At 41.5% G+C, this 26,618-nt stretch overlaps 1 protein-coding gene across 1 annotated transcript in view; it reads left to right on the top strand.

Annotated features, from left to right (window-relative positions):
• Nucleotides 1–22,233, top strand: part of RFX7 (regulatory factor X7) — a 47,397-nt gene extending 25,164 nt beyond the window's left edge. Inside the window, exons 3-9 of the mRNA XM_074156272.1 lie at nucleotides 4,667–4,749; nucleotides 5,583–5,705; nucleotides 11,772–11,888; nucleotides 14,055–14,139; nucleotides 14,844–15,051; nucleotides 17,661–17,956; nucleotides 18,919–22,233. Of these exons, the coding sequence (XP_074012373.1) occupies nucleotides 4,667–4,749; nucleotides 5,583–5,705; nucleotides 11,772–11,888; nucleotides 14,055–14,139; nucleotides 14,844–15,051; nucleotides 17,661–17,956; nucleotides 18,919–22,233 (4,227 nt within the window). The remainder of the gene's footprint in view (nucleotides 1–4,666; nucleotides 4,750–5,582; nucleotides 5,706–11,771; nucleotides 11,889–14,054; nucleotides 14,140–14,843; nucleotides 15,052–17,660; nucleotides 17,957–18,918) is intronic.
• The last annotated feature ends 4,385 nt before the right edge of the window (nucleotides 22,234–26,618 follow it).

Here is a 26,618-nt window from a genome sequence, read left to right as displayed (position 1 = left end):
CCTTGAGCAAATTATTTAAACTCTTCGTCTTGTTTCTTGGTTCACAGCGTGGGGAGGTGATTGCTTGACTACTTTGCTATTCTTAGCCTGGTTGTTAAATAATAGATGTTTGTTTTGCTGAAGTATGACAACTCTTAGAACCAGCACGCCAGTAGGTGCAAGCTACATTGCCATTGGCATAGCCTTTTTTACTTCGAGTAGAGTATAGTTATCTTTAAATACTCAAAATGTGGAAAGAAATATTAAGATCAGTCTACACTTTCTAAAATAGTAGTCTTGCAAAAGGCTTGCAGCAGTGCCCTCGACCTTCAGCTCCTCTTCACCAGAACTTGAGGACAGAAATAACCTGTAATTCTGCCTTCACTGTGGAAATACAAAATAGTTCAAATTTGAATGCCACTTTTCCGCTGTGTTCATTACATAAGTTGTAACTCTGCTAATTGTTCCTTAGTATATTCTTCCTCTGTCCTATTTAAAGTTTGGCCTGACTAAATGTTTTCTTCTTTAAAACAATTCAGAAAAAGCACATTCCCTGGAGTTTCTCCATAGTAATGTCTTTTGGTTCTCTGGTTCAAGCAGGAACATGAATAAACTCATGTTTCCTATAACACAGATTAAGTCCTTAACCACATTCTATATAGAACTGATCTTTGTCTCTTTGTGTTGCGAAAAGTTTCAGTGTTTAGTTAACTAGTGTCTCTCGGAATGGAACCAGATGTTAAAACCTGCTATTTTCATTTAAAAAAAAACCCAACCCACAACATTTTGGCCATTCTGGTTTATTTCACAGCTGTTTGTTTGCTCAGTCAAAATGCCTGTTAGAATGAATAAGAAAGTTGCTTCTGTTCCTAAGAGATCCTTTTTCTGTGTCTGTCTTAGGCAGCAAAAGGACAGATTGATTTGGAGCAGACCTATGTGGCCACTAATAACACAAATATAAATGGGCCTCTGGTTTAATTTATTTGCTACATATATTGTGCATTTCTTTAGTGAACTATCTACATTTGGTAACTGTCAAAACAAAAATATCAGAGATTTCTGCTTCTTTATTACTGAAAGTCTTTGCTTACCTGGGACTTGAGATTTCAAATTCTTTGTCCTTGGTTTTTCTGTGTCGGAATATAAGATCACTCAAATATTTTGAGTACTTAATATATTTTTGGCTAAATTGAAGCCAAGTTGTGAAAATAAGTATGAACAGTGCTTGCTCCCCATCTTCACTGGATCTTCCTTTATTTAATGCGGTTCTAATTACTGGAGATAAATATAACGTGTGAACAGCAAGAGTAACAGAGGTGGTGCTTTGTGATGGCTTTACCGCTCAACCTGGCAAGCAGTTTAGCATTTTCATGCATTTTTCTAATGCAGCTTCAAAAAATATGGTTTATAAATAGCCTTCGGAGAATTAGACAATCTTTGTATGATTTGATAGAACCAGTCAATCAAGGTCAGGAAACTTCAAGCAAAATTTTTACTTAGATCATTTTAAGGAGCGGAAAAGGATTCCCCAGACATTTTACATCCTGTATGGGTTTTAAATCTACTGTAGCATAAGCTTTAATGGGCTATGCAAAGGGGAATTTGTCCAAGATGATGCTAGCATTGCAGTCTTCCTTTTGATGCTGCAACTCTCTTCCACTCTATTGACCTATTTTTTTTCCACACTATTGACCTATTTGGGGGATGGTGGTGGAGAAAATTTATAGTGTACTTTGTGTTCTTGTTTCTTTTTATTCATTTCCATATGCATCCACCTTAGTACACAGAAAAAATCAGGATGAATGAATCTTTTCCTTCTTAGTCAGTAGCCCAGCTGAAATGTTCCCCCAGTTTCCCAAATTCTTTTCTGATTGCATTAAGAAATTTGAGAGTTTTTGATACTCTGAACAGTTGCTGTAACAGAGTTATTGTCAGACCTTTAGCATTGAGAAATGGTGGGTCAGCTGAGAAGAGATTGTACTTACAGAGGTTGTAAATCAAGTTTTGAGAGTTTTAGAAATGTTTTTATCGCAAACAGCCTAAACAAAACATAACGTTAAACAAATCTTTAAACCAAACAAAACTTGATGTTTCCTGAATCTGCTTGCACTGACTGTCACACTCCATCCCTTGGCTGCCACTTCTTTAGTTTTAAGATGATTTTCTCTAAATAGATTCAGTCTCATCTAATAAGCTTAGGTTTATCTAATTATCACCCAGGTAGGATTACCTCTGTGAACTGCCTGTGACTTCTGGCTGCGTGCTAACTCTCCTGTATCGAGGAGGTCCTGCCTCCCCGGGGCTTTCCTGCAGCCTTCCCTGGAAGCTGGAGGAGTTGTGCGGAAAGTGCTGCCTGGGGCCGGGCCCGGAGTGGAGCAGGGTTTGAGTGTAGACAGCGAGAGGACATCACCGTCCAGCTGCTGCTGCTGAAGATGTGAGAAAGCCGTAATCCTCAGTTTGCTGATGAGAGAGTCACTGGCTCGCTTGTGACCTTTGGAAAAGGCTCTGCTATCATAGGTCCAGTCAATCTTTTTCTCTACACATAGATCATTTAGGGGTTTTGTTATCTTCTTTTTTTTTTTTTTTAATTAGGGGGTTTGATGGATGGGACCTGCAGAGCCTCCACGGCTCAGGCCGTTCCCCGTAGCCCCTTCCTTCAGCCAGGAACCCACAGAAGTTGCTCCAACTGCAGTGAGCACTGAGACGACTTCAGTGGTTTTTGATGAAACCAATGTTTCTTCTAAAATCTCACCGTTTGTATCTCACTCTGGCACATTAGATTTGGAAGTGAGAGGTTGTCTTTACCTCAGTGTTGGAGTCATCGGGGTTTTTTGTTTTGCCTGGGATGCTTTTGCCGTGTGGATTAGCACTTACAATGCAAGGTAATCTCACCCAAAACGCCTCCTTTGGTGTGCTGCTTTGGCATTTGCCCTTCAAAACAAAAAGCAGCTCACTTCCTTGAAGAGGAGATCTAATAAACAAGTGCAAATTTTCTTGCAGTTGTTAGGTTTCTATCTTTTCATAAATAAATGCTAGATTTTCTGTAAATTCTGTCTTTGAAGAGTGTTCATCTTTTCAGTAGTGGGTTTGATAAAGGAAAACCCACCCATCCAAACGCTGTGATTTGTGCAGTGAAACAGAGAATTTAACAAACTGCACCCACTAAGAAATACCTCTCTGGATATTTGGGGGTCTGAGCACCACTGCTGTGTAAGCTGCTGTAGAGCCACGCAGAAATTGGTGTCAGCAAATTGTGGAAGTTTGTCAGAGGGGAAAAAAACAACACCCAAATGTTTTGGTTTGCTGCAGCTTATAAAAGCAACAAATCCAGCGTCTGTTACCTGGCTGCTGCTGGAAGTGTTTCTCTTGGCTCTGAGGGCGCCTGTCACATTGCTGGTGGCCCAGTTCTGTGGAGCAGTTTTGCTGTGGGGTTTAGCGAGCCCCAGCGCCCGTTCCCTGGTTGGCGTGTCCCTCTGAGCCTGTTGCCCAGAGTCCGGGGTCGAGGAGGGACCCCGGTGTTGGCCCCTGCGGAGGGGAAGTGGGAGCTAACCTCTCTCTAGTGCTGCTGTTAATTGTGTGCCAGCTGAAGCGAGGTGGATCTGGAGATGACGGGGGCAGGTAGGGAGCCCAGGTTTGAGGTGAAGTTTAGGTTTTCAGTTTACCCACTCTCTGTGCTCATTCCTGAACTAAACAGCCAGGAGCTGTTGGTCCCTCTCTCTTCTTTTCTCTTCCTTTTGGAAAAGGTTACATTGGCAGTAAGACACCAGTAAAGTAAAAGAGAATTAACTGTAATCCAGAAGCTACATTCTGACTTAAAAAAGCATCATAAGAGTCTTTCACTCTGCGCTGATGGTGCACCCCTCATACCTTGCTTCTGCAGCGTCTTCCTGAAGGAGAACCCATTTGGTCCCTGCTGCATAGCTTTATTCGTGCTGCTGCTGAGCAGGCCTGAGCACATGACCACAACCAATCTTCCTAGGACTTCTAAGTCCCTGCAGCTGGTTTCAGATGACCAAAAGCTAGTTTGTAGGTAGCAATCACTGTTCGCATGCATCAGGTAAAACTCTCCCTTGTGTCTGATGCTCAGCTGGTATCCTCTGGAGGAGTCGTCCAGCATCACTGAGATTCATGTTAACTGAATGGCTTGTCTTCGCTACCTGTTCAATAACTCTGATTTCCAAAGGAAACAAAAAAATACATATGTATGTAGATAGATTCTTAAGATGTCTTCATTGACGTATCTTACGCTTAACTGTTAGTATATAGTGGATCACAGGATCAGGTCTGACATCCTGTGTTATTACAGTGTAGTTGTTTTTTGATGCTGTTTTCTCAGAGGTGCTTCATGTGTGCTCTGAGAAGATAAAGTTTTCATATTACATGCCTAGTCCCAGAAGTGATTTCTTACTGACATTTTTCCTAATTCTGCTTTTGTTGCATGTGAATTTTGTAATGGCGACCAGTGATTTCTAGTGTGTGATTGTGTGCAATTAACACAGAAAGTCACGTTTCTAGTCTGAGCGCTCAGTCACATTCTTTCACATAAGTAAATATTGTCTTGTTTAGAATTAGGTCAGATGACAGTTTTTAGCTGTCAAGCTCAACTCTTATTGTTTGCTTTTTCTCCCCTGCCTCCCCTCACCTTTTTTTTTTTTTTTTTTTTAACCAAAACACCTTTGCTATCTAGCAAGAAGTTGAGAAGTTTACAGACCTAGAGAAACTCTACCTCTACCTTCAGCTGCCTTCGGGTCCCAACAATGGAGACAAAAGGTATGTGTGGGAGTGTGTAAACATGGGCAGCTAATACTGAAAACTTACTTTCTATGGCACTTGTCTGCTGAGCAACCATTCACATGACATGTTTGGTAGCAGAAGGAGCCTTTATTAAACATTGACTCTTCTTTTCCTGAAGATTGTTTTGTTGCTTTTTTTTTTTAACTTTGGAATCTTTAGTGATTAATAGCTTATAAATATAAACCTCCTAAAATGCAAGAGTCATCAGAGAAAGTGTTTTGCAGCCTAAGTGTGATCGTTCCTTTGTTCCTTCACTTTTTATGTAGGAAGTGATAATACAGCAACACAAATGGGGGGGAGGGGGGAAAGAAGGAACTAAATGGTATTTCTTGTAACATTTGTTTCACTAAAGAATGGTCTAGAAACACTAATTTTGGGATCTGCAGGTTGGTTATGTTTCCAGTAGGATGGTTATAGGCAGGCAGGTGCCTACAGGAAGCACTCTGAGCATCTGCTGGGAAAGTTGGATGTTTCCAAAGGGCAGCTGGCAAACTGAGTGGGCAAAAGCTTAGACGTGGTCAGTAAGGAACAACAAATTTAAGAGGGGAAATAGGTGAGCTCTCAGCCATCACTGTCTACTCGCAGCTGCATATCAGCCAAGAACGGGAGTGTGGAGTCTTTGTTAAATTGTGGATGAAAGAGGGAGGTAACTGCTGCCCACACCTCAAGGAGTAGCTAAATGTCTGAGGTACTGGCCCTCGTTGTCTCTGGTGTCTCTCCACCTGTGTATGCAGACAGTTATTAAGTCTTGTAACTGAGGAGGAGCTATAGAGCAAAGTCTTCATCGGCACTGCTTCTTCTTTCACTAGCGATCAGGTCTCCATGTCGTCCAGCCGTGCCCAGCAGATGCACGCCTTCTCGTGGATACGGAACACCTTGGAAGAACATCCTGAGACATCCCTTCCCAAGCAGGAGGTTTATGATGAATACAAGTGAGTGCTTCCAAAACTGGATCCATGCACATGGCTTCGGCAAGCGCAGATAGTTTGGTGACACTGGCTCTACAGGTTCTCCCCTGATGTGCATGTACAGGTGCATAGAGCAGAACCAGGCCGTATGTACTGCTGTACCTGAGAATGTACTAGCTACAGTGAGGCAAACTGTATTCAGTATTTCTGTCACTGAAGATAAGACTGTGACGTTTAGATTGTGCATTGCATATGCTGAAGGAAAGGTACGAGTATTTCTTAACAAGTAACTATTTGTATGAATATTGTTTTTGTTTTGTGGAGAGAGCAGCATGGGTAAAAAGCACAAGTTAGTACCTTACAGTACATTTTAGCTGCTTGTATATACATACATATATGACTGCCTTAACAAGGATGAGGGGTTGAATAGCTGGACATGCAACTATTTTGCACGTAAGACCTAGTCCATCACACCTTTCTTTCCAGAATAAGGCATAAATATTGGACCTTCCTGCAGCAAACCTGACTTCTACAGAGGCACAATATATCTGAATATGTATGAAACCAGTAACCAAGGCCACTGTGTTGTCAAGTCTCAAAGCTACCATGTAACGAGAAAGCGATTAGAAGCAAGGGAGAGGGAGCTGTCTGACGGAAGTTGGATTTGAATTCATTTACGGAACGTTCCCCATGGAGCGATGGGGGGGAAATTGTCCTCAGCCCAGTTGCCTGAAGATGAATAACAGATTTATGATCTAGTATGAATATTTCCATAATCTGAATGATTACAGTAATTTGCAGCGAGCTGAATCCCTTCACCTCCTAAGTGCCTACAGGATTCAGCCCTTAGTAATTGTTATTGCAGGGTTGCCTTCTGCGAATACCTCCTTTTAATTAACTCTCTCTGGTCAAGTTTTTTACTCTGAACTGAAATACGATGGCATTCGCTTGCCTGGGGTTGATAAACATGCAGACACCTATTTCTGAAATCTCGCCATCGACTGGAGTGGTGACGCAGCCTGGAAATATAGCCAATGGCACAAACGTGCCGGGGTGGCCAATCCCCGCACAGCAGCCGCTCGCGCAGACACAGCAACAGCGGCAGCTGCTGTGCGGGAGAGAGATGGAAGCGTTATTCTTAAATATATTTCTTATTAAATAATTTATGGCCTGCTTCAGCAACAAATCTGCTTGGCTTCCATGCTGTGCCAAGCTGCAGATGCCCGGAAAAATCATCATCTACAGATTGTGGAGTGTGAAATTTGGATGGCTTTTGTTTGTAGCTGCATCAAGTATTTGTGTATTGTATTTTTTGTCCTAACAAAATAAGGGTGGTAAGCAAATATTCAGGAAAATATCAAATGTTTGGAATCTGTTCTCCTTTGAAAGCATCTGTTCTGTTTTTAAAACATTCAGTTTCTTTGAATATTTTCATGAGTTATTCTTGCACACCAAAGGAGAAGTAGTCTTGGAGTGGGAGGTGGGGAACAGGCATATAAATAGACAAGAGAGTTAGTTTTGATAAGTCATTTTTCTTTACCTGAGGGTGTTAAGACCTCTCAAAACTCACTTCTGTCATATTAACAAGTTAAAGTTTCCCTTCTCAATGTGCAAAGATAGATGTTGCATGAGCTCACAGTGAGTGACCTTGCACTCTGCATGTATAAATCAAAGTTACAAGGCTTCAGAGAGTGCTGCATCATACCAGCATCTCAATTCCTTCTGTAAATTTTGGTCAAATCTTGCAAAACTAGTCAGCTTCTGTGTCACCTTTCATGGGGTTTTGTGTTTGTTTTTTTCCTATGAAAAGGGAAAGACAGAAGCTCGCACTCCAAACAAGTCCACCGTTGGCAAGTGTTGATGGTGTTTCCAGCTCCTCCACTTTTCAGTAGCCTCTTCTCGCTGAGCTTATTCAATATAGTGACTCTTCCTTCTGTTTTCTTACTCTTCCATTTAATTGTGAGTTCACATCTCAAACCAGATAAAAGTGAGTGGATTCATCTTCCTTTTGAAAAGCATAAAATAAATGAAAAATGCGTCATAACATAAAGCAGTAGCACATGAGAAGATTGAGGGCTTGCAGCTGATTTTCAGAGAGGAGGCAGATGAGGGCTAGTTCACCTCTCTTGTTAGTGCTGTGATGCCGCTTGCACTGACCGAATAGATCGGGCTGCAAGAAGCTGTGCTTCTGCTGGGCACACATGGTTCTTCTGCCAGCACCCTCTGGGAGCTGTGGGGGAATACAGCCTGGAAAAATAATACGGAAACTCATGGGGAGCTGCCTGACATGTTATCGAGCCTGCAGAGAATGGATGCTGCTTGCCATCAAATCCTTTCAGTGTTTTCTTTTAAATCAGTTTTACTTGGGTGTCTTCTCCCCATTAGTAAATGCCCTTCTGGAGGCAGCTAGATGTAGGCTTAGCTGAGTGTAGAGAATTAGGATTCTGAGTTAAGTGCAGTCCTGTAGTACTTATGCAGACAAAATCCCTATTTGCCCACAAAATGATTTGTTGAGCCTTCAGTAAACACTTGGGTCCTCTTATCTTGCTTCTACTGCAGTGACGCAAGCAAAGAAAGTCATTCATATTTAAGTTTGGTGCCCTGAAAATTCACTTGATACGCTTAATATGGCGTAGGAGGTCTTTGAGTCATTCTGTATCTCTTTCCTTCAGTTTGTAAATCATTAATCATTGCTTTACTGGCTGCTGGGCCACCTGACACGTAGATTTATGTGCACAAAGTGTTAAGAATGTTAACCAACAAGTTAGAAGAAGAACATTCAGAAGCTACCACAGAAGTGGGTACTAGGTATAGGAATACCATATCTGTTAAACAAATAAAAGACACAAGATGCATACTAATCTTGTTTGATAGCACTTAACCGGTGTTTTTATATAAAGCTCCCTGATTGGAACAGGTTGGGACCTATTGTATTTTAAAGTCCAGTCCTCTGTCATAAGCAAAAACCTCCATATTCCTTTTAGAAGCTGATCAAACTCCATCTAAAGCAGTTGTTTCCCACCTCTGCTGCTGCTTTTGGGAGTCTGATGTTTAATTTCATTTCTCTAACGGTTTTCAGACATCTGGTTTCCATCCTACTTGATTTTTAAGATGCATTTCTGTGCCGGCATTGTTCATCAGCTTACCGAGAGCCTACCTCTTCCTAAGGTTCTTCACTCTAACCCATTTTTAGAGACCAGGGGTTTTGCTGGATTGTATAAGCCAAGGTCTTTGCTTCATTTCATGCAATAGATTCTTTGTCATTTGCTATTCATAATGCTTTTTCTGCCCAGAAAGCTGTGTAAGCTGAGCTGCAGAGCCTGGCTGTCTCTGTTGGCTTTTTGGTTAATCTTATCGGTAGTTTAATTCAGGTGCACTCCCAGTATATTTTATGACTTGAGTACATTTAATTTGAAGGTCTTACCCTCTCCCCAAAAAAGATCTCTGCACAAAGGAACATAAGCGACTGCGTGTCCATTGTCATTGCTGTCTCAGCGTAGACCTTCCCTCCCCCCATCTGTCTCCCACCCACCCTTCAAATAAGCAAAACAGCTCCTGGGCTCAGCGACGTGCCAAGAGTGCAAGTAGCAGAGAGAAGAGCTTCAGGGAAGAGACTCCTGGTATGTGTTGTCAAGTCAATGAGAGACCACAGATGGACATGGAGGGTTCTCAGCTGAGCTGGGAGGAGGAGGGGCCACATGGGATGATCTGTCTGAATACTGAAATTACATGATAATAATAATAATAGCTCAGAAATCACAAGCTTGCAGAGCTGCCAGTATGGATATGAGAGGACCATGTAACTGTATGTTTTGCTGCTAGCAAGTAATTGTCTTGAAACAGATGTGCTAGACTTGAGGAACTGATTTTTTTTCCCCTGTTTTATTTATTTATTTTCTCCTAGAGAGGGAATAATTTTAACTTTAAAGTTGATTGATTGGTAGGTCCCTAATCCTGTTGGGTTTTTTTATTTTGTTTTGCTGATGTTGATGAATTTCAGTCAAAGATACTGCTGACTGTGGCAGAGAAATTCAGACTTAGTCCTGTAATCAGCATCAGTAAGGGACAGACCCCCCTTTTAGGAATTTTCAAAGTAAAGTTAAAATCCATTGGAGCCTGACAAGATACAAGAGAAAAAAAGGGCGCACAGAGATCTGTCTGTTAATGTAAAGCAACGTCTGATTCCTAAGAGGGTGCAGTGAGGCAGGAGAAAGTATTCCTTTGTATTAACTTCATAGGGAGATGTCCAGAATCTAAATTCTGTGACTGACAGGCATTGAAATGAAGTATGTTGGTATATAAATTGGATAAAAACCTTCTTGGTGTTCCATACAGAAACTAGACTAATGGCTGACTGTATCCCAGGTTGTAGGCCACATCTCCTGGTTTGGCCAGCATGGCCCTGTAGCTGGGGGAAGAGGGCATACACGAGCCCTGCAGGGAAACGTCAGAACCAAAGAGCGTGTCTTGCCGTTTATCATTGTCAAAATAGTAACATTTGTGGTGGTGCTTTCCAAGTGGAGCACACCTACATACAGCCAAGGCAAAAGCAGAAGATACTGCTCTGTAATAACTAGTATTTTTGCAGAGAAAATAAATGCAGTGGAAGCATCTCAAGAAATACATGCTGCTTTCTATAGATCTACAGTTTTCAGAGGAGACATTTTGACTGGCCTACTTGGATTCAAGTGCCATTGCTAATTGTTACTGGTTTTATTGGGTGATGCTGGGAATTAAACAACTGTTTCAGGAGCGCTGCTTTTTCTTTCTTTCTTCCTTTATGAGCAGAGACTTGTTTGTACCTGATCAGAGTAGCAGGCAACGTGGTGCATGAGGGTGTTGTTCTCCTGCTGTCCTGCCGATGCCCACACAGGATCGTGTACAGTCACCTCTTCTTTTCAGAGGCGGGGTGTTTGCCTGTACTGCTGGTAGGGCTTCTCACAGGAAAGGAGGTCGTTGCTGTCTGGTGCTGACTCTGTGACTGTAGGAAATCTGAATGAGAATATTTTAACGGTATGTTTTGGGCCTCAGCACATTAACATCTGGGCTTTTGAACAAAAGGCAATGTGGCACTCATGCCTTTGTGCAGCCTTAAGCACTTGCTGTGTAGGTAAGCCTTCCAGAGCATTTCCCAGTTTCCTCTGCTTTCACACCTTTCTGATTTTCCAGAACATTCACATTTTGCAGCGAAATCAACGATTCTTGTTCTGTGCCTCAAGGAGATATTTTTTAAATATCTCAGATGTTGAAACATCTGAATAGGTGTTGAAACAAAATTCCTTCTGCTGTTTTTGAGAACTGAAGACAGATAACAATCCCCATTTTACTGGAGTAAGTAAACTTAGCAAAATAATTAACCTTCTGTTGCTTTAGTCCCCTATATCATCGGTTCGCACAAAGATCTGCATTTGCAGAGGCAGTTGAAATCTCTGTTAAGTTAGGGCTGTTAATGAATATAAGGATGTCTGTAATTAAGCAGCTGTCATAGTTAAGCAGTGGTACGGTGGTAAGAGGGCTGGGTCCTCAGTACATGTTTATGTTACACCTATAAAGATGAAGCTGGTTCTCTGGGAAGACACGTTTAATTAAATTAAGTTCTGTTAAACTCTCTTAAATGGAGATTGTGTAGGCAGAATCTTTCTCTGGACACTGGGAAGTCTCTTTCATACTGCTTTTTGAATATTCCTGCAGGACTTCAGGCCTCACCACACTCAAGGTATACTTTTGGCTAGAACAACGTCTCTGCTTTTATTATGTCCTCAAATAAGTGAATTGAACCATATGCTTCAAACTAAGTTGTGGAGTAAATCTTAACTGTGCTCTAGATAATGCCGCTACTTGTTATGTCTCTACATGACTTGTCTTTGAACTCAGTAGAGAACAAGGCAAAAACTATGGTATTAATAGCTCTGTTTATACATTTTTAATGCATTCAATTCGTTGTGGATAGCTTCATTAATGTTAAATGTGGTTCTAAATATGGATGGGTATAAGTGTTTTCTTTTGAAAACCTTTGATGGAGTCTAGCATGCAGGCTGGCCTCTGGTATAAACTTTGATTCCATTCACGCTTTCTTTCTCTCTGTTGCAGGAGCTATTGTGACAATCTTGGCTACCACCCATTAAGTGCTGCTGACTTTGGAAAGATCATGAAAAATGTCTTTCCGAATATGAAGGCCCGTCGTCTAGGCACAAGAGGCAAATCAAAATATCCTTTGCTAGAACACTTCTCAGTAACTTCTTCTACACATGCTTGGAGAACTTCTGTCGTTATGGCTTAACTACCAGCTAAATGTAGAAGTAACGTTAAATAAAAAATACAGACACTTTCCCAATGTTCTGTAAAAATTATTAATTGCGGTAGTGTTAGGTTGTAAGATACAACTTTGGAAAAAAGTACTTAAATTTGGGTTCTGACGCTTAGTTGTCACAGCAGCGAGGAATCAAAGCAGCTTTATCATTTAGTACAAAGGGAGATACTGAAATAAAGGCACTTACCTTATATGTGCAGTAGCTAGTATTTTATTGGTAGTACAGCTCAGAAATACCAGAATACTTGGTTTTATTTTATACTTATGCACACCAGTAATTTTAAAATCAGTTGTAAAGCCAAAGATGGCAAACCACTGGTGGTTCTGCTGCTTCAGTGTAGGGGGCAAGAAGCTCTGCTAGGAAAGAAATGCGATAATCAAGTCTAAGGGCTACAAGGATGTGAATTTTTCTCAGGCTTTTCTGAGACTGAGCTGCAGTTTGTCTAGTCTTTAGCACATTGAGTTGTTCCATGAAAAAACAGAAATGGTTAGCGATTTTCAAAGTAAATAGTTTTTTTTATCTAGCAAGAATTTTGTCTTTTTCAAGTGGACAGTTACACCTTCCCTTGAGAATCCTTACAAACTATCATGAGGTGATACAATACCTGCTGCATCCCCCAGGGTCGACTCTTACTGTGTTCTGAGGTGCTGGGTAGGCTCAGCCGCTGCAGTAAGCAAGGGAGGGAGAGCATTAAAAAGCCAAAAAGGCATCAAAGTGCTTGTAGGTTCTAATTAAAAAACAGTCAAAAGAACTAGCAGTGATGGTATGGATGTGCTGTAATACTGGCCTTTGCCAAGGTCTCACTTGAAACATGCACCTACAGAGAGAACTAAATGCTAGTGGGCAGCCCAGAATTGTTTGTCTTCCATAGAGGGGAAAAAACCTTCCCTGTAAATGGGAAGTTATGTGTCAGTTAAATTGTTTCATAAAATACAGTGTTGGATTATTTGGCAGTGGAGTCCGAAATTTAGCAGTGATGTTCTGGATACAGCTAGAGAAGTTTTAAGGAAGAAATCTTATAATGTAATTGTAGCTTGACCCAGGGGATCTCTTTCAGTTCCGTTCCCCGAGTTTCTAATTCAGAATTATTAAAATGTGACCTTATCTCACACTTAGCTTAATACCTAACCTCCTTATATTTATTTTACTGTAATTATGCTCCATCCAGGTTAATGCAAGCAAATGCAAACTTCATGGTCTAGGAAAGAGAAATACAGACATATTTACAGAATGTAAAAAATTAGTGGTCCTGAAAAGGCTTTGTATGTCGCAGAGAAGAGACGCTGTGTGTGAACTCCCAAAGTAATGCTGTGGAGAGGAAAAAAGGCTGATTTGATTTTTAGACCTATAAACAAGTGAGTAAAGAGTAGTGGAGGGAGTATATTTTTGTGTACTGATCTGATGAGATCAATGTAAGAACAAATCTGGGTATTTGTATCCTTATTTTTACAGAAGAAGAGTTATCAGGGGTGGGGAGAGAGCCACAAAAATGGTGTGAAATCTTAGGAAGAAATGTCCTCACCAGTCACTACCTTGTCATAGGAAACTTCTTCAGTTTGTGGAAGTCCCTTAGGAGAAGGAAATGTCAGGAAATTTAGCAAAAAGTGGCCAAAAAGAACAACTCATAATAAAGTAAAACCTAAATTTGGGAACAGACTTTTTAATAGTGATTAACTTTTGGAAATGCATTCTCCATCTTGTTTTAGGCCTGGTTTAGGAAGGGAATTTAGTCCAGATTTAAGTTTATGATTTAAATATTGAGTAGTTAATTGAAATACTCATCATGATTTAGTGGTTCTTCTAAGTCATCAAATGAAATTCATCACACCCAGCATCACTTGCTCCTCTGTGTAGATGGAGAAGCCCAATGACCTGCCCAAGAGTGCAGCTGTGTATAGGCTGTTGACTCTGGCTGACTGTGAGACCATGGTAATGACAGTAATTCTTAGATCTGTTGTTGAGTTTGCTTATAAAGCTTGAGGGGTATCAGAGGAATTACTGCCCTTCCCTCTCATCCCCCAACCAACGAGCAGAGACGATTCAGACCTTAATTCTTGTTCACATATTGCTACAGTGGACTGAGGAAGAAGGCTTTTGTGCATATGCCAACACTGCCCAACCTTGACTTTCATAAAACTGGAGATGGGGTATGATACATACTTGCTTACTTATATATTTCTGCAAATTAACATTTATTATGTTGGTTTTCTGTCTTAAGTTTTCAAAACAAAGTGAAGAGCTGTGTAGTTTTTTAAGCTTTTTATTTACAATACTTACATTCTGAATCATTCTTTGATATTTTTCTATAAAGTTCAGAACAAATTGCAGTGCTATTAAAAAACCTTATTTAGGAGGTGAAGCAGACTTTCACAGTGTTGCCACCCACAAACTGTATCTTTTTAACTCTGATTCTGTTTTGGTTTTACTGTTTTGTTGTTGTTTTTGTTGTTGTTGTTTGTTGTTTTTTTTTTAAAAGTCAATGCCAGGGAAAAGGAACCCCAGTGAAAGAAGCAGTTCCTGGGTAACAGCGGCTGCTGAGTTGGCAAGACTCTGGATGCAGGGAGCATCAGTTCTTGGTGGTCCAGATATGAGGGTTCTCTCTGCAGTTTTCTTCCAGAAATGCTAGCTCCATATAATGCATTTGGAAACAACCAGTAGATTAATGTTAAGACACTTCATTTTGAATGATACTGATGTTGTGATCTCATTCTCCCAATTTCATGAAAAGCTGTGAACATACTTACTCAATTTTTTGTGTGTTTCTGATCATTATTTGCTCTGTTTTTGTTTTCATGCCTTAATGACCCTTAATAATTAAAGTAACCTTTCCTCCTTTGTTTGTTTGTTTTAGTTGGATGGGGCAGAGCCGTCTGGGCAGCTGCAAAGTGCTGATGAGGAAGTTGTCTCTGCGGCCTGCCGGCTTGTTTGTGAATGGGCCCAGAAAGTGCTGAGCCAGCCTTTTGATACAGTGTTGGAATTGGCTCGTTTTCTTGTAAAAAGTCACTATATCGGTACCAAGTCGATGGCAGCTTTAACAGTAATGGCAGGGGCACCAGCAGGTAATGAGATAACTTAATGCTGAATCGATGAAATAGGGGATTTTTTTTTTTTAGAGTAATAGCATCTTGGTTTGAGGAAGCACTTCTCTTCAGGGCAGACTTCAAACTCTGAGTTTGAGCGTTGAACATGCATTTACATGATTTTTAGTCCACATTGCTGCAAATTACTTTTATTGTTGGTAGGCTGGGTAAAGAGATCTGAAAATAAGCAGTGGTATCAGGTTTAGTTTGTGATTCTCCCATTCCTCGAATGAGGACCCTGGTCTTTTAAAGCACTTCAGGGCATAGGAGTAATTGTGCTGAATTTATGTACTTTGCTAGACCAGGAGTTTGGTGCCAGTACAGTGCTGTTTTGTAGACAAACTGCTGGTGTAGCTGTGTTTCCGTCTGATAACTTGTCCTAATTTGGAAACAGTTGTCTGCCTTAATTTTCTCTCGAGCAGATTTTCTTACAGGCATTTCTGATATGTCAGATGCAAGTTTTCCTGAGATATTTGGTCAGTGTCAGGTAGTACGAGCACGTCAGCTGCTGTTGTTATTGAGCACATTAGAAATAAGGGGTTGAGGGGCATTGAGAGGGACAGGAGAGCCTTCTCTGGGGCCAGTTATGTGACTGAGATTCCAGCACTTGATTTCAAATCTTCATTAAAGGTTGAGGTAAAGAGAAGAATTATTTTGTATTTTGCTACATCAGATGAATTCTCGTTCTATTCAGTCTCTGGGAAAGCTTACGTTCAATGTGGTTGGTTGTACATCTACTTTCGTGTTACATGTTTCCCTCTTCATGCTCAAAATCAGTCAATCATTTAAAGTGGGTTTTTTTGTGGCTGTGGGTGAAGTCAATTACAAAAATGAAGGATGAGGAGGGAAGTGCAGGTGCACAACATGCCCCTAAGACTTCCCTCTGGGAAATTCTCCCTAGGCCTGTCAAACAAAATGTGTTTGGATCAAGGCAAATCTCTTGACTTGAGACAGGCTATTTCAAATGCAAACCAGTGGTCAGGGCTGTAGGTTGGGATGATCCCCTCCTGGATCATGTGTTCTCCTTCCAGCTCTCTTTCCTTTAATGCAACTTGGAACTGATCGGTGGCAGTAGCTGGTTTTGCTGCCTTTATGCTCCTTTTTTACCTGTCATTGCTCTGTTGGTTCTGCTTGCTGTGCTGCTAGAAGGAACGCTAGGTGTATGTACAGCTCTCGTGTAGCTTCTCTCCCTTACTTCTTTCAAGAGAAGATGGTTTTCTCCAAGGAAAAGGGCAGCTATTTCCAGTGCATGCCTCCGTGGCTTGGATAGTCATTTCAGGAGAGGTTCTTTCTAGAATGGCAAATAAAATATTCCCATTCCTCTTTATTGCAAGGAACTACGGTGTCTCTGTGCATTAATGGAAGAAAAAGCAAACTTTTCCCCTTAAAGAAAAATGTGTTGATTTTTTTTTTTTCTGATAAATGTTACTTGCCTTCAGTATTCAGCCCACATAGATGACTTGTTTTCCAGTAATTGCAATACATTTGGGCATTTCGCTGCTCTGTGAAGAAAGAATTGTGAAAGTGGAGGCAATGTTGCGTGTTCACACACTCATGGTACATGCAGACTGCTGCTGAGAGGGTGGGCTCCCAGACCACAGTTCCTAAGCAGGTACTGGGGATCTAAAACCAGATACTTGCCTTAAAATGGTGTCAATTCATCTATATTTAAGAGTTATTTTGAAAACTGTGAAACTTGCAAAGTGTAAATGAAACGGTGTTAAAGCATTTTTAGAAGGGCAGTTCAACGGGGTTAGTTGGTCACTGAGAGAGCACGCTAATCCTCCTGACTGTTAGTAAACAAAAGATCATAAATGTGATGTGATTTTGTAAGGAAAATTGGTACCAGCTGTGCGGATGAGACTAACTCCCTGGTGTTCTCTGTGGAAGCACCACTTGCTTGCTTGTGATCAGCAAAGGCATTGTCTCCCGAAAAAATGTTCTTCTATTCTAATTTCTGTAGGTTTTTTCACATTTTCTTTCTTTCTTTTTTTTTTCCCTGGACACTTCTCGCCCTTATTTCACCATTATCCCTGATCACACACAGGTTGTGATCATTCTGGTATTAGATGCATTGTGTTTAATGCGTTGGCCATTAGATAATATCATCTGCTCAGAGCTGCTCCTCTGTGATACAGACCCTCAGGTTTCTGGAATGATTTTTAATTTTTAAAGCTGCCTTAGACATTTACAACAAAACAAAAACACAGTAGATGAAGAATTTTAAAGGTACATCTAAAACATATCCGCTGCCCTCTGCTGTCAGTTAAATGAAATGCATCGGGTTTTAGATTTTGCTGACACAAAAGTTGCAATTTGGAATTCCTGGAAACAAGATGCCCAGTACACAGTATTTGAGCAGCTAATGCCCAGCTTGTCTAACAGATAAAGGTTTTGCCACAAATGTGGAAATAAACTGAAACACTGAATAGATTTGAGCATGAAGTGGATGGGAGCACCTCATGGAGGAGGTGTTCCCAGAATGGTTGTGGAGATGCCTGCCATGTATTCTGGGTGGTTACATACAGAAGTGGCACTACAGCAGACAGGGTATGTGTGGTTATAATTCATTTTTCTTTTGCATTCAGGAATAAAAGGGATCCCCCAGCCCTCAGCTTTTATACCTACTGCTGAAAGTAATTCCTTTCAACCACAAGTGAAAACTCTGCCATCTCCTGTTGATGCCAAGCAGCAGCTGCAGCGCAAGATCCAGAAGAAGCAGCAAGAACAGAAACTGCAGTCTCCTTTGCCAGGAGAGTCTCCAGCAAAGAAAACGGAAGGCACCGCAACCAACGGTGTGACCAGTATATCTAATGGAAGTCCTGCAATTCTGTCCCCTCCGCCTATTGGCATTGTTGTGGCAGCTGTCCCCAGCCCGATACCGGTAATGTTCTCCAGCAATTCTACAGAGAAACCACTTTATGAAAGGGTTGTGAATTGCCGGTAACTAAGTAGTGGTGTCAGTGGGATAGAAAAATGGTTTCCGTTCGAAGGCTTGGGTCCCTTGATGCTTTCCTCTACCAAGGACTGTGATACCACGTGAGTTTTGGGATCGATACTGAGGCAGCCGAGTTCTGATCACATAGCACAGGCCAAGTTTGTCTCTCAAGTCCTTGACAGTGGAATTTCAGCTTGTAATAATCAAGGTTATATTTGAGAATAATTGCCCTTGAGATGGGGTTTAACCAGACGAGAGAGCTGTCACCAGTTGTGTGGGTCGCTGAGCCCCTCATATGGAATCTGAATTGCCTTTCATTGGCCTGGCACGTTTAGTGACGGCAACAATTTTATTTTTGCATGGATGTCTGTAGTATAGAACATCTTCATCTTTCAGCCATACAAAACTGGGCAGCAGGGGAGGGAAGGTTATTTGTTTTTAATGTTGTTGTTTTTTGTGTTGTTGATTTCGATAGTTGAGCCAATTTTTCTGCCTGATACTATGTTTGTATTTAATTTGCTTTTGAAACCTTAACAATGAGCAGCGTTTTGAACACATTCTCTCCTCTTTAACCTTTGTATGTCTATCTTTTTGTTCCATGTGGTGGAGGATTCTATGAGAATGACCCTTTCATTAGCAGAAGAGCAGCCTACTGTGTAGACCAGTGCCTCATGCCTTAAAAATTGAGGGCATGTATCTGTCCACCAGTCCTTAGGCACGCAAATAGAAAATGTCTTGTATATAATTGAAGAACTTGTTTTGTTTCAAACCAACATTAACTACCTTTGGTGTATGGAGCTGTGTTTGTGTTGTCCTTTACCTTTGAAATGCTTGGGGATGAGCTAGTCTGTAGGCTTTGGGGAATTTCTTGCTTCATTGCCACACCTTTTCTCTTTCTCTCTCTACAGGTGCCAAGGACCAGGCAGTTGGTGACATCTCCAAGTCCTATGGGATCGTCTGATAGCAAGGTCCTCCCGCTCAACGTTCAGGTGGTCACTCAGCACATGCAATCAGTCAAGCAGTCACCAAAGACTCCCCAGAACGTTCCCGCCAGCCCAGTTGGTGACCGCTCTGCCCGGCATCGCTACCCACAGATCTTACCGAAGCCAGCAAATACCAGTGCTCTCACCATCCGCTCTCCCACGACGGTGCTCTTTACCAGTAGCCCAATCAAGACTGTTGTGCCAGCTCCACATGTGAATTCCTTAAATGTGGTAAAAATGACAGCAATATCTCTCGCCCCAAGCAGCAGCAGTGTGCCCGTCAAACAGACGTCTTCAGTTAGCAGTAGTGCAGGAGCAGCGGAAGAAGGGAGGACTGGTCCACAGATCAAAAACGGATCTGTTGTGTCACTGCAGTCTCCAGGATCCAAGCCTAGCACTGTTGTAGCTGCGTCTGCAGTCAAGATCAAAATGGAACCAGAAGCATTGCTGGATGAGAACTCGGTACAGGGCCAAGAGAGCTCTGATGTGTCTAAATCCATAAAGGCAACCCCTGACCTGCCTCCTGCTCAACTAATTAATTTTGAAGTTGCAACCTTGAAGGTTTCAGCTGATGATGTCACGGAAGCAAAACCAGTTAAGGGCTGTGATCAGGGAGCTGAAGAAGCAGGGACCAAATATAAAATACAATCTAGTGAGATCACACCAGTTTCTTCAGCAGGCAATAATCAAAGCACTCTAAAGCTCTCAGTTGCCAGTCAGAATTTGTCCAGCACCAGCATCGGTTCACCTCCTACTGGTGAGTCTACAATTAAAGACAAAACATGCACTAAAAGTCCAAGAAAGCGACAACCTTCTACACTTCAGGATTCCCAGGTACCACCTGTAAAGAAACCACTGGTGGAGCAGCTTTCAGCTGGTAGTGCTGTGGAGGGTCAAAAAGCAAACAGTGTTAAGAAGTCTCCGAAGGCTGGATTGTTAGCTAACAGTGACAATACAGCAACACTTGCTCAAGTTCCCAGCACGGTACCTGTGAAGATATCTGTACCTTCTGCAGCTGCAGCAAACTTAGCGACAGACCTTTCTTTGAGTACCAATTTAGATACCAGTGATTCTACTTTAGGACAGCAGCTTGCATCAGCATCATCTCCAGAGATAAAAGTGAAATTGGAAGGAAACATGTTTATCATAGAAAATGATTCAAAATCTGATGGCAGCTTTAACCCAAATACGTGGCACCATATCACCAAAACTTCTGACTTTGCATCTGTGAATTGTGAACAGCAGCAAGATATCAGTGTTATGGCGATTGCAGGGCACTCTGGCTCTAGTGACTTACAGGAATCGGCATGGGAGCCGGTGCACTGTGATGGTATACAGCAGGACACCTACAACCAGCAGCTACAGAGTCAGATCCAGGACTCCTCCTTGGGTCAAATACAAGCACAGTCTTCAAATCAGTTACCTCTGCAGTCTGAGCTGAAAGAGTTTGAACATACAGTCCCTCAGTCAAACGAAAATTTCTTTTCATTTGACGATGACCTTACCCAGGACAGCATTGTGGAGGAGCTGGTGCTCATGGAGGAGCAAATGTCCCTGAATAATTCTCATCCTTACGGCGGTTGTCTAGGAATGGCACTTCAGAGTCAGACCGCAGCTCAAGGAACTCCTGTGTCATCTCATCCAAGCGGCACGCACTTTTACCATTCGATCCATAACAACAGCACTCCAATTCACACTCCCACCCCCACCCCCACCCCGACGCCCACCCCCACCCCGACTCCAACACCCACCTCTGAAATGATCGCTGGGTCTCAGAACATGTCCCGAGAGAGCCCTTGTTCGAGGCTGGCTCAGACGACTCCCGTAGACAGTGCTCTAGGAAGCAGCCGGCATACGCCCATCGGCACACCGCATTCGAACTGCAGCAGCAGTGTCCCGCCAAGTCCTGTGGAATGCCGAAACCCGTTTGCATTCACTCCCATCAGCTCCAGTATGGCATACCACGATGCAAGCATTATATCAAGTAGCCCCGTGAAGCCAATGCAGCGGCCTATGGCTACCCATCCTGACAAAACCAAGCTTGAGTGGATGAATAATGGCTACAGTGGCGTTAGCAATTCGTCAGTTGCAAACCACGGCATCCTTACAAGCTATCAGGAGCTGGTGGAAGACCGCTTCAGGAAACCTCACGCTTTCGCCGTTCCTGGCCAGTCATACCAATCTCAGCCACGCCACCATGATACTCACTTCGGTCGAGTGACTCCTGTTTCTCCTGTGCAGCACCAGGCAGCCCCTGTGAGTAGCGCCACCAAGCAAGAGGGCTTTGCTGTTCCTGCTCCTTTGGACAACAAAGGAACCGGTTCCTCTCTCAACAACAGTCTGAGATGCCGGAGTGTGAGCCCTGCTGTCCATCGCCAGCGTAATCTCAGTGGAAGCACCGTTTACCCTGTTTCAAATATACCACGCTCTAACCTGACACCTTTTGGAAGTCCAGTGACTCCTGAAGTTCACAATGTATTTGCTAATATCCATGCAGACACCAGTGCCAATAACATAGCGCAAAGAAGCCAGTCAGTCCCGTTGACTGTGATGATGCAGACGGCCTTCCCATCTCTTCAGAAACAAACAAACACTAAAAAAATAACCAATGTGTTGTTAAACAAACTTGATTCTGATAGTGATGATGCGGTGAGAGGTTTGGGAATGAACAACATGCCCTCAAATTACACAGCCAGGATGAATCTCACTCAGATTTTAGAGACATCCGCCGCTTTTCCTAGTGCCAACCCACAAAATATGATCAATTCCAGCACTTCAGTTTATGAATTCCAAGCACCAAATTACCTCACAAAAAACAGCAGCACCGATCAGATCAGTTTTTCTTCTGGAGATAACCAAGCACAATCAGACATCGGAGAGCAGCAATTAGATTTTAGCAGCACTGTAAAAGACCTTTTAGGGGAGGACAGTCTGCCAACAAACCAGCAGCTGGTGAATCAGGTGGCATCGGATCTCAATAACGTTGCATCTGTCTTTTCCAGCGACATCAGGTTGTCTTCCGAGCTCTCAGGCAGCATTAACGATCTGAACACTTTAGACACAAATCTACTGTTTGATCCAGGTCGTCAGCAGGGACAAGACGATGATGCTACACTGGAGGAATTAAAAAACGACCCCTTGTTTCAACAAATCTGCAATGAATCCATTAACTCAATGACTGCATCAGGTTTTGAGTGGATGGAGAGTAAGGATCATCCTGCCGTTGAAATGTTGGGTTAATCTTGTTTTATAATATGTATGTAGCACACTGTATCTAAAAGACAGACGTATTGTATTTGTCTTAATGGAAGTGCCTCCCGCAGCAGAAACACTTGCTATGTATTGTGGCATTTTAAAAAAAGTTTGCTGTACCGTTGCTCATTCTTCAGCAGGGAAAAGGCAGTCTTACCAATTTTAAACAAATCTCTGAAGGTGATGGGCTATCAAAGAGCCAGTATTCAAATTTGAAATTTATAGTGTTTCCCATTCAACATTTCTTATTGTAGTAAATATAGAAGTGGTTAATAGCCAGCCAGCAGTGACAGCTATGGTTGCGGCTTTGGGAGGGTTTTAAGTCAAGCTCGTTAGTAGGCTTTCCGTACTTTGTATTGCTTGTTACTTCTTAATAGATGATCCTTACTGACCTTTGCTGTTCTGGTCTGAAATGCAGGGTGCCTGCAGATAGGTAGGCAGTGGGGAGTGGGTACAAGTGAACCGGGTGACACGCAGGTGCCTGACCTGCTCAGCGGTGAACTGTGGGAAATCTCTGTAGCACTGGTGCCATCGCCATCTCTAGTAAAACGCAGAGAGAGGAAAAACTAACAGAGATGATCAAGGAAAAAGAAAGCTGCACTAAATCTTTTATTATTTAAGAGAAATAAATCTATGTAGTTATTTTATCCATTAATATTCATTACGTACTTGATATTTTAGTTCTCACTTCTATGTTTTTATATTAGGTAAAATTAATGCAAAAAGATTTTGAGCACTGAGATTTAATCTAGGCATAACACCCTATTTTAAAGTGATAGGTGCTGTTTAATTATTTATCAACGCTAGAGAAGGAACGTGATATTTTCCCTCTTTTTTTTTTTTTAAATAAGGAGCTGCTGGAGCTCATTAAAATACTATTTTTAAAGATTCATTTTTAAAGTTTGCTCTTTCCTAAGCTAGTTGAGGGTGTAGGAAGATGTTCTTTTCTCTGTGTTTCAGTAGGTTGAGCCTTTCTGTCTTTCTTGCTTGCTCTCTTTCCCTCAAACAGCAGATGACTAAAGTATTAGAAAATGTGGTTGATCTAAAAATATTTCATATAGAGCCATAATACTGCCAGGCACTTTACAGATACACAGTAAGACATGTGATCTTTCTTTCTTTAGGTAAAACTTCTTTTAAAAGTACTTACTGCTTTAGAAGCCTGAATTCAATTTTCATAAGTGATTTGACAGGACTGGTGAATCTAATTTTTTTATTTTTTTTTTTAGAAGTCCTTAGCTGCCCCTCTGGAAAATGAGATTTACAATTCTGCCTCACTAGTTCACTTGCACCAAAAAAGACTTTTTGTTTTTTCAGCATGGCATGGCTCTCTCTAATAGTCAAAACAGAGAGGTACTTAACTGGCCATGGCCCTGATGCTAGAAAGAAGACTTGCAGGGTGAGCTTTTCCAAAAGTGATGTGCTGAGGACGCTACCATACCATCCCTTAAGCTTAGTATAAAACTGATTTTTTTTCTCCTGTGAATTGACACTTACAAAACAGAAAACAGAGCGGAAAACCTCTTCTTCTCTTGCCTTATTTTTTTGAGTGAGTAGTCATGAATTTACGAAGGGGGAGGCACAATAAGCCTCCCTAGATTTACTTAAGGGGAAGATGCTCAGATTTTTCGGGTGATTAGTGTTTTTTTGTTTAAGTGTCTTGGTGGTCTTCTGTTTCTTCAGTTTTTGCTAATGACTTGAGATCCCAGTACTGGTCAATGTTTTTGGCGGTGCTGACTCAACTTGTGCTGCTGCATTGGCACTTGAGGTGTACCACAGCTTCTCTTGTTCTTGCCCCAATTCATGGCCAGTCTGTGGCCTCTTCTGCAGTGACAAACAGTTGTGCCAAGCTATAGCACCTTTTATGGGGGCCTGGTTTCACTGTGCTTGCTTCAGAAGTTTTGCCGCCTTGTCAGGAACAAACTTGGAGAGTTGAGATCCCTCCTTGAAGCACATGGATGTGCGATGGTGTGGTTTGCTTCATTGAAGACCAAGTGACCCTTTTTAAGTTTTGTTAAGGAAATGGGGAGGAGACTAAAGACTGCATGGTTGCCTTCTGCTTGTTATCTTGCTAGGTGTCTGTCAGTAAGGCTTGAACAATTTTTCTTGTAGACTAAAGTTGCTAAAGGCAGGGCTTGAGTTCTGTACCTGCCCGTGGCCTTTCGCTAGAAGTGTGTTGAACATCCTCTTACCTTGTTGACTTCACTGGGTCTGAGAGACACTCAGCACCTCTCTTTTTTTTCCCTTGACCCTGTGTGAAGTGCCAGCACTACTGTGAATAGGTGAAACCTGCCTTCCGACAGAGAGGCCCGGGGGAGGACGCGGGTGCCGGTGCTGCGGGGAGAAGCCACAGAGGTGCTGCAGCAGCCCATGCATTCGTGTGACGCAGTGGCCTCACCTCCAGGTCACTAATGCAGAGACTGAGGTGGGCTTGGGAAAAGAAGTTTTTGCCTAACTCTACTAGTAGTCTTTTAAGAACATTTCTCAGAAAAGCAAGAGTGGATTTAAAGCTGATGCGTTCAAAATTATGCAGCCGTCACCAAAGGTTTTTAAAAGTGCGTTTAAAATTATTTTTAAATACAAGCATTACATTGGGCCTAAACATGTGACTTAATTAGTAGAAGTATTCTATAATCAGTGGATTTAAAGCAAATATATGTTTAATTTAAGAAGTGTTAAATTCGATAAGGATTGTTTCAGAAAAATCCAAGGCACAGGCACAGCTTTGTACATTGGTATGTATTATTTTAGAGGTGTTTGTGTGTTGGTGTTATAATTAATAATGTTAGGTCCCTATTCTTAGTGCTAGTTAGTTCTTTATGATACATTGAGACAGAGCACTACTGCACACCAAAGTATGCAATACCCAAAGGAAAACTCTCTGATTCTAACACGTGGAAGCCTGTCTGTGTCAGATAATCCAAAACTAAGAATTTGAGACAGTTCTGACCCCTTGTTTACATTATTGGCTTCCTACTAACATGAGAAATAAATTATTTTGATAGCAGTTTTTGCTTAAGTATACAAACTAGTGAATTTGTACCCTGTGTACAGTATTGCAGCAAACACTTTAAATTTGGTTGGTTGGTTAGTCCAGCAAACTTTCTGGGTTCATATATTGCACTAAAATTCTGTTGAACCTGTGGCAGGCACATTCCTTAGGATAAATGCAACAAATACGGCCCACAGATTTAAAAAAAAAAAAAGGCAAAACAAAAAAAAAACCTTTTTAATGTGTTTCACTATTAAAAGGCAAAATGTCATTAAAAGTGACAGGTGAAATTGTCTTATGTAGCAATGTGCATTGATCTCAATGAGATATTTCTATTTCTTATTCTCTTACATGAGAATATTACAGCAGGAAAAATTAAGTTTAGTTTGCTTCACCATGTTAATACATGATCACAAAACGTGCATGAGTGTTAATGACTTAATCTTGTACAGTACTAGATATATTCCTGTAACCACTTTTATTTTTTTTATTCTTTTGCTGTATGGAAACTGGTTCAGTGTTAACCAGGTGAGCATAGTTATTCACAAGTTATTTACTTTTTTATGTTAACTAATTCAGCTTAGTTATTGTTGAATATGTTCCTTTCTTGGATTATTTTTTATTGTTCTGGTGTTGAAAAACATTTTTGCATCATTTTATCATGATAAGAATTCATGAAGTAAATAATTTGCAAATAATTGCAATAAGCACTGACTTCTGAACTGAAAAGAAGGAAAGCGTTTCTTGTGCAGTGCATCTGAGGTTCATATAATAGTCTTGTACTATACTGTGCTTTATTTACTGCACCGTGAGGAAAGAAAAACCCCTGTTCCACGTTTTCATTTAGTGCAGGAAATCCAGTTTCTCCCCTCTTCCTCAGTGTTTTGTTGTCTGTTGTACTGCTGAAACTACAGTAGTTGAATATTGCAGTAGCATTTCAGTTATTTTTTTTATTGAAAGTGCTCAAAAATTGTTTTTTAAATGTTTTCAAAAACAATAAAAACATTTTATATTAAAATGACTTCTGGAGTTTTTCTTTATATGGAAAATGTGTTAAAGTTGACCTAAAATACAGAGCTTTCCAGTTTCTGGGAAGACAGATCACAGCTGCCCAGTTGTATGGACTTGCAGCAGCTGCTGAGCCCAGTCAGACACGTAGAGCTGAGCATGAAGCAGCGGTGCCTTGGTCAGTCTCTCAGAGTTACTTGAGAGGTCAGTGGTACTGGGCTTCTGACCATTCACTTTGTCTTTATACTCCATTTCTGTAGGTATCCCTTTTAAGTGGAAGGTACTTTTGTGGGAACACTGTTATGTTTGGGGGATGAAAACAGCTGCAGCTCACAGTTGAACCTGACTGTTCAAATTTGCCATCAAACATTAA

The sequence above is a fragment of the Numenius arquata genome, chromosome 11 (genome assembly GCF_964106895.1).
Source record: "Numenius arquata chromosome 11, bNumArq3.hap1.1, whole genome shotgun sequence".
NCBI classification, from domain to species: Eukaryota; Metazoa; Chordata; class Aves; order Charadriiformes; family Scolopacidae; genus Numenius; species Numenius arquata.
The sequence above is the reverse complement of the archived record's forward strand: the minus strand, read 5'-3'. Positions and strand labels throughout refer to the sequence as shown.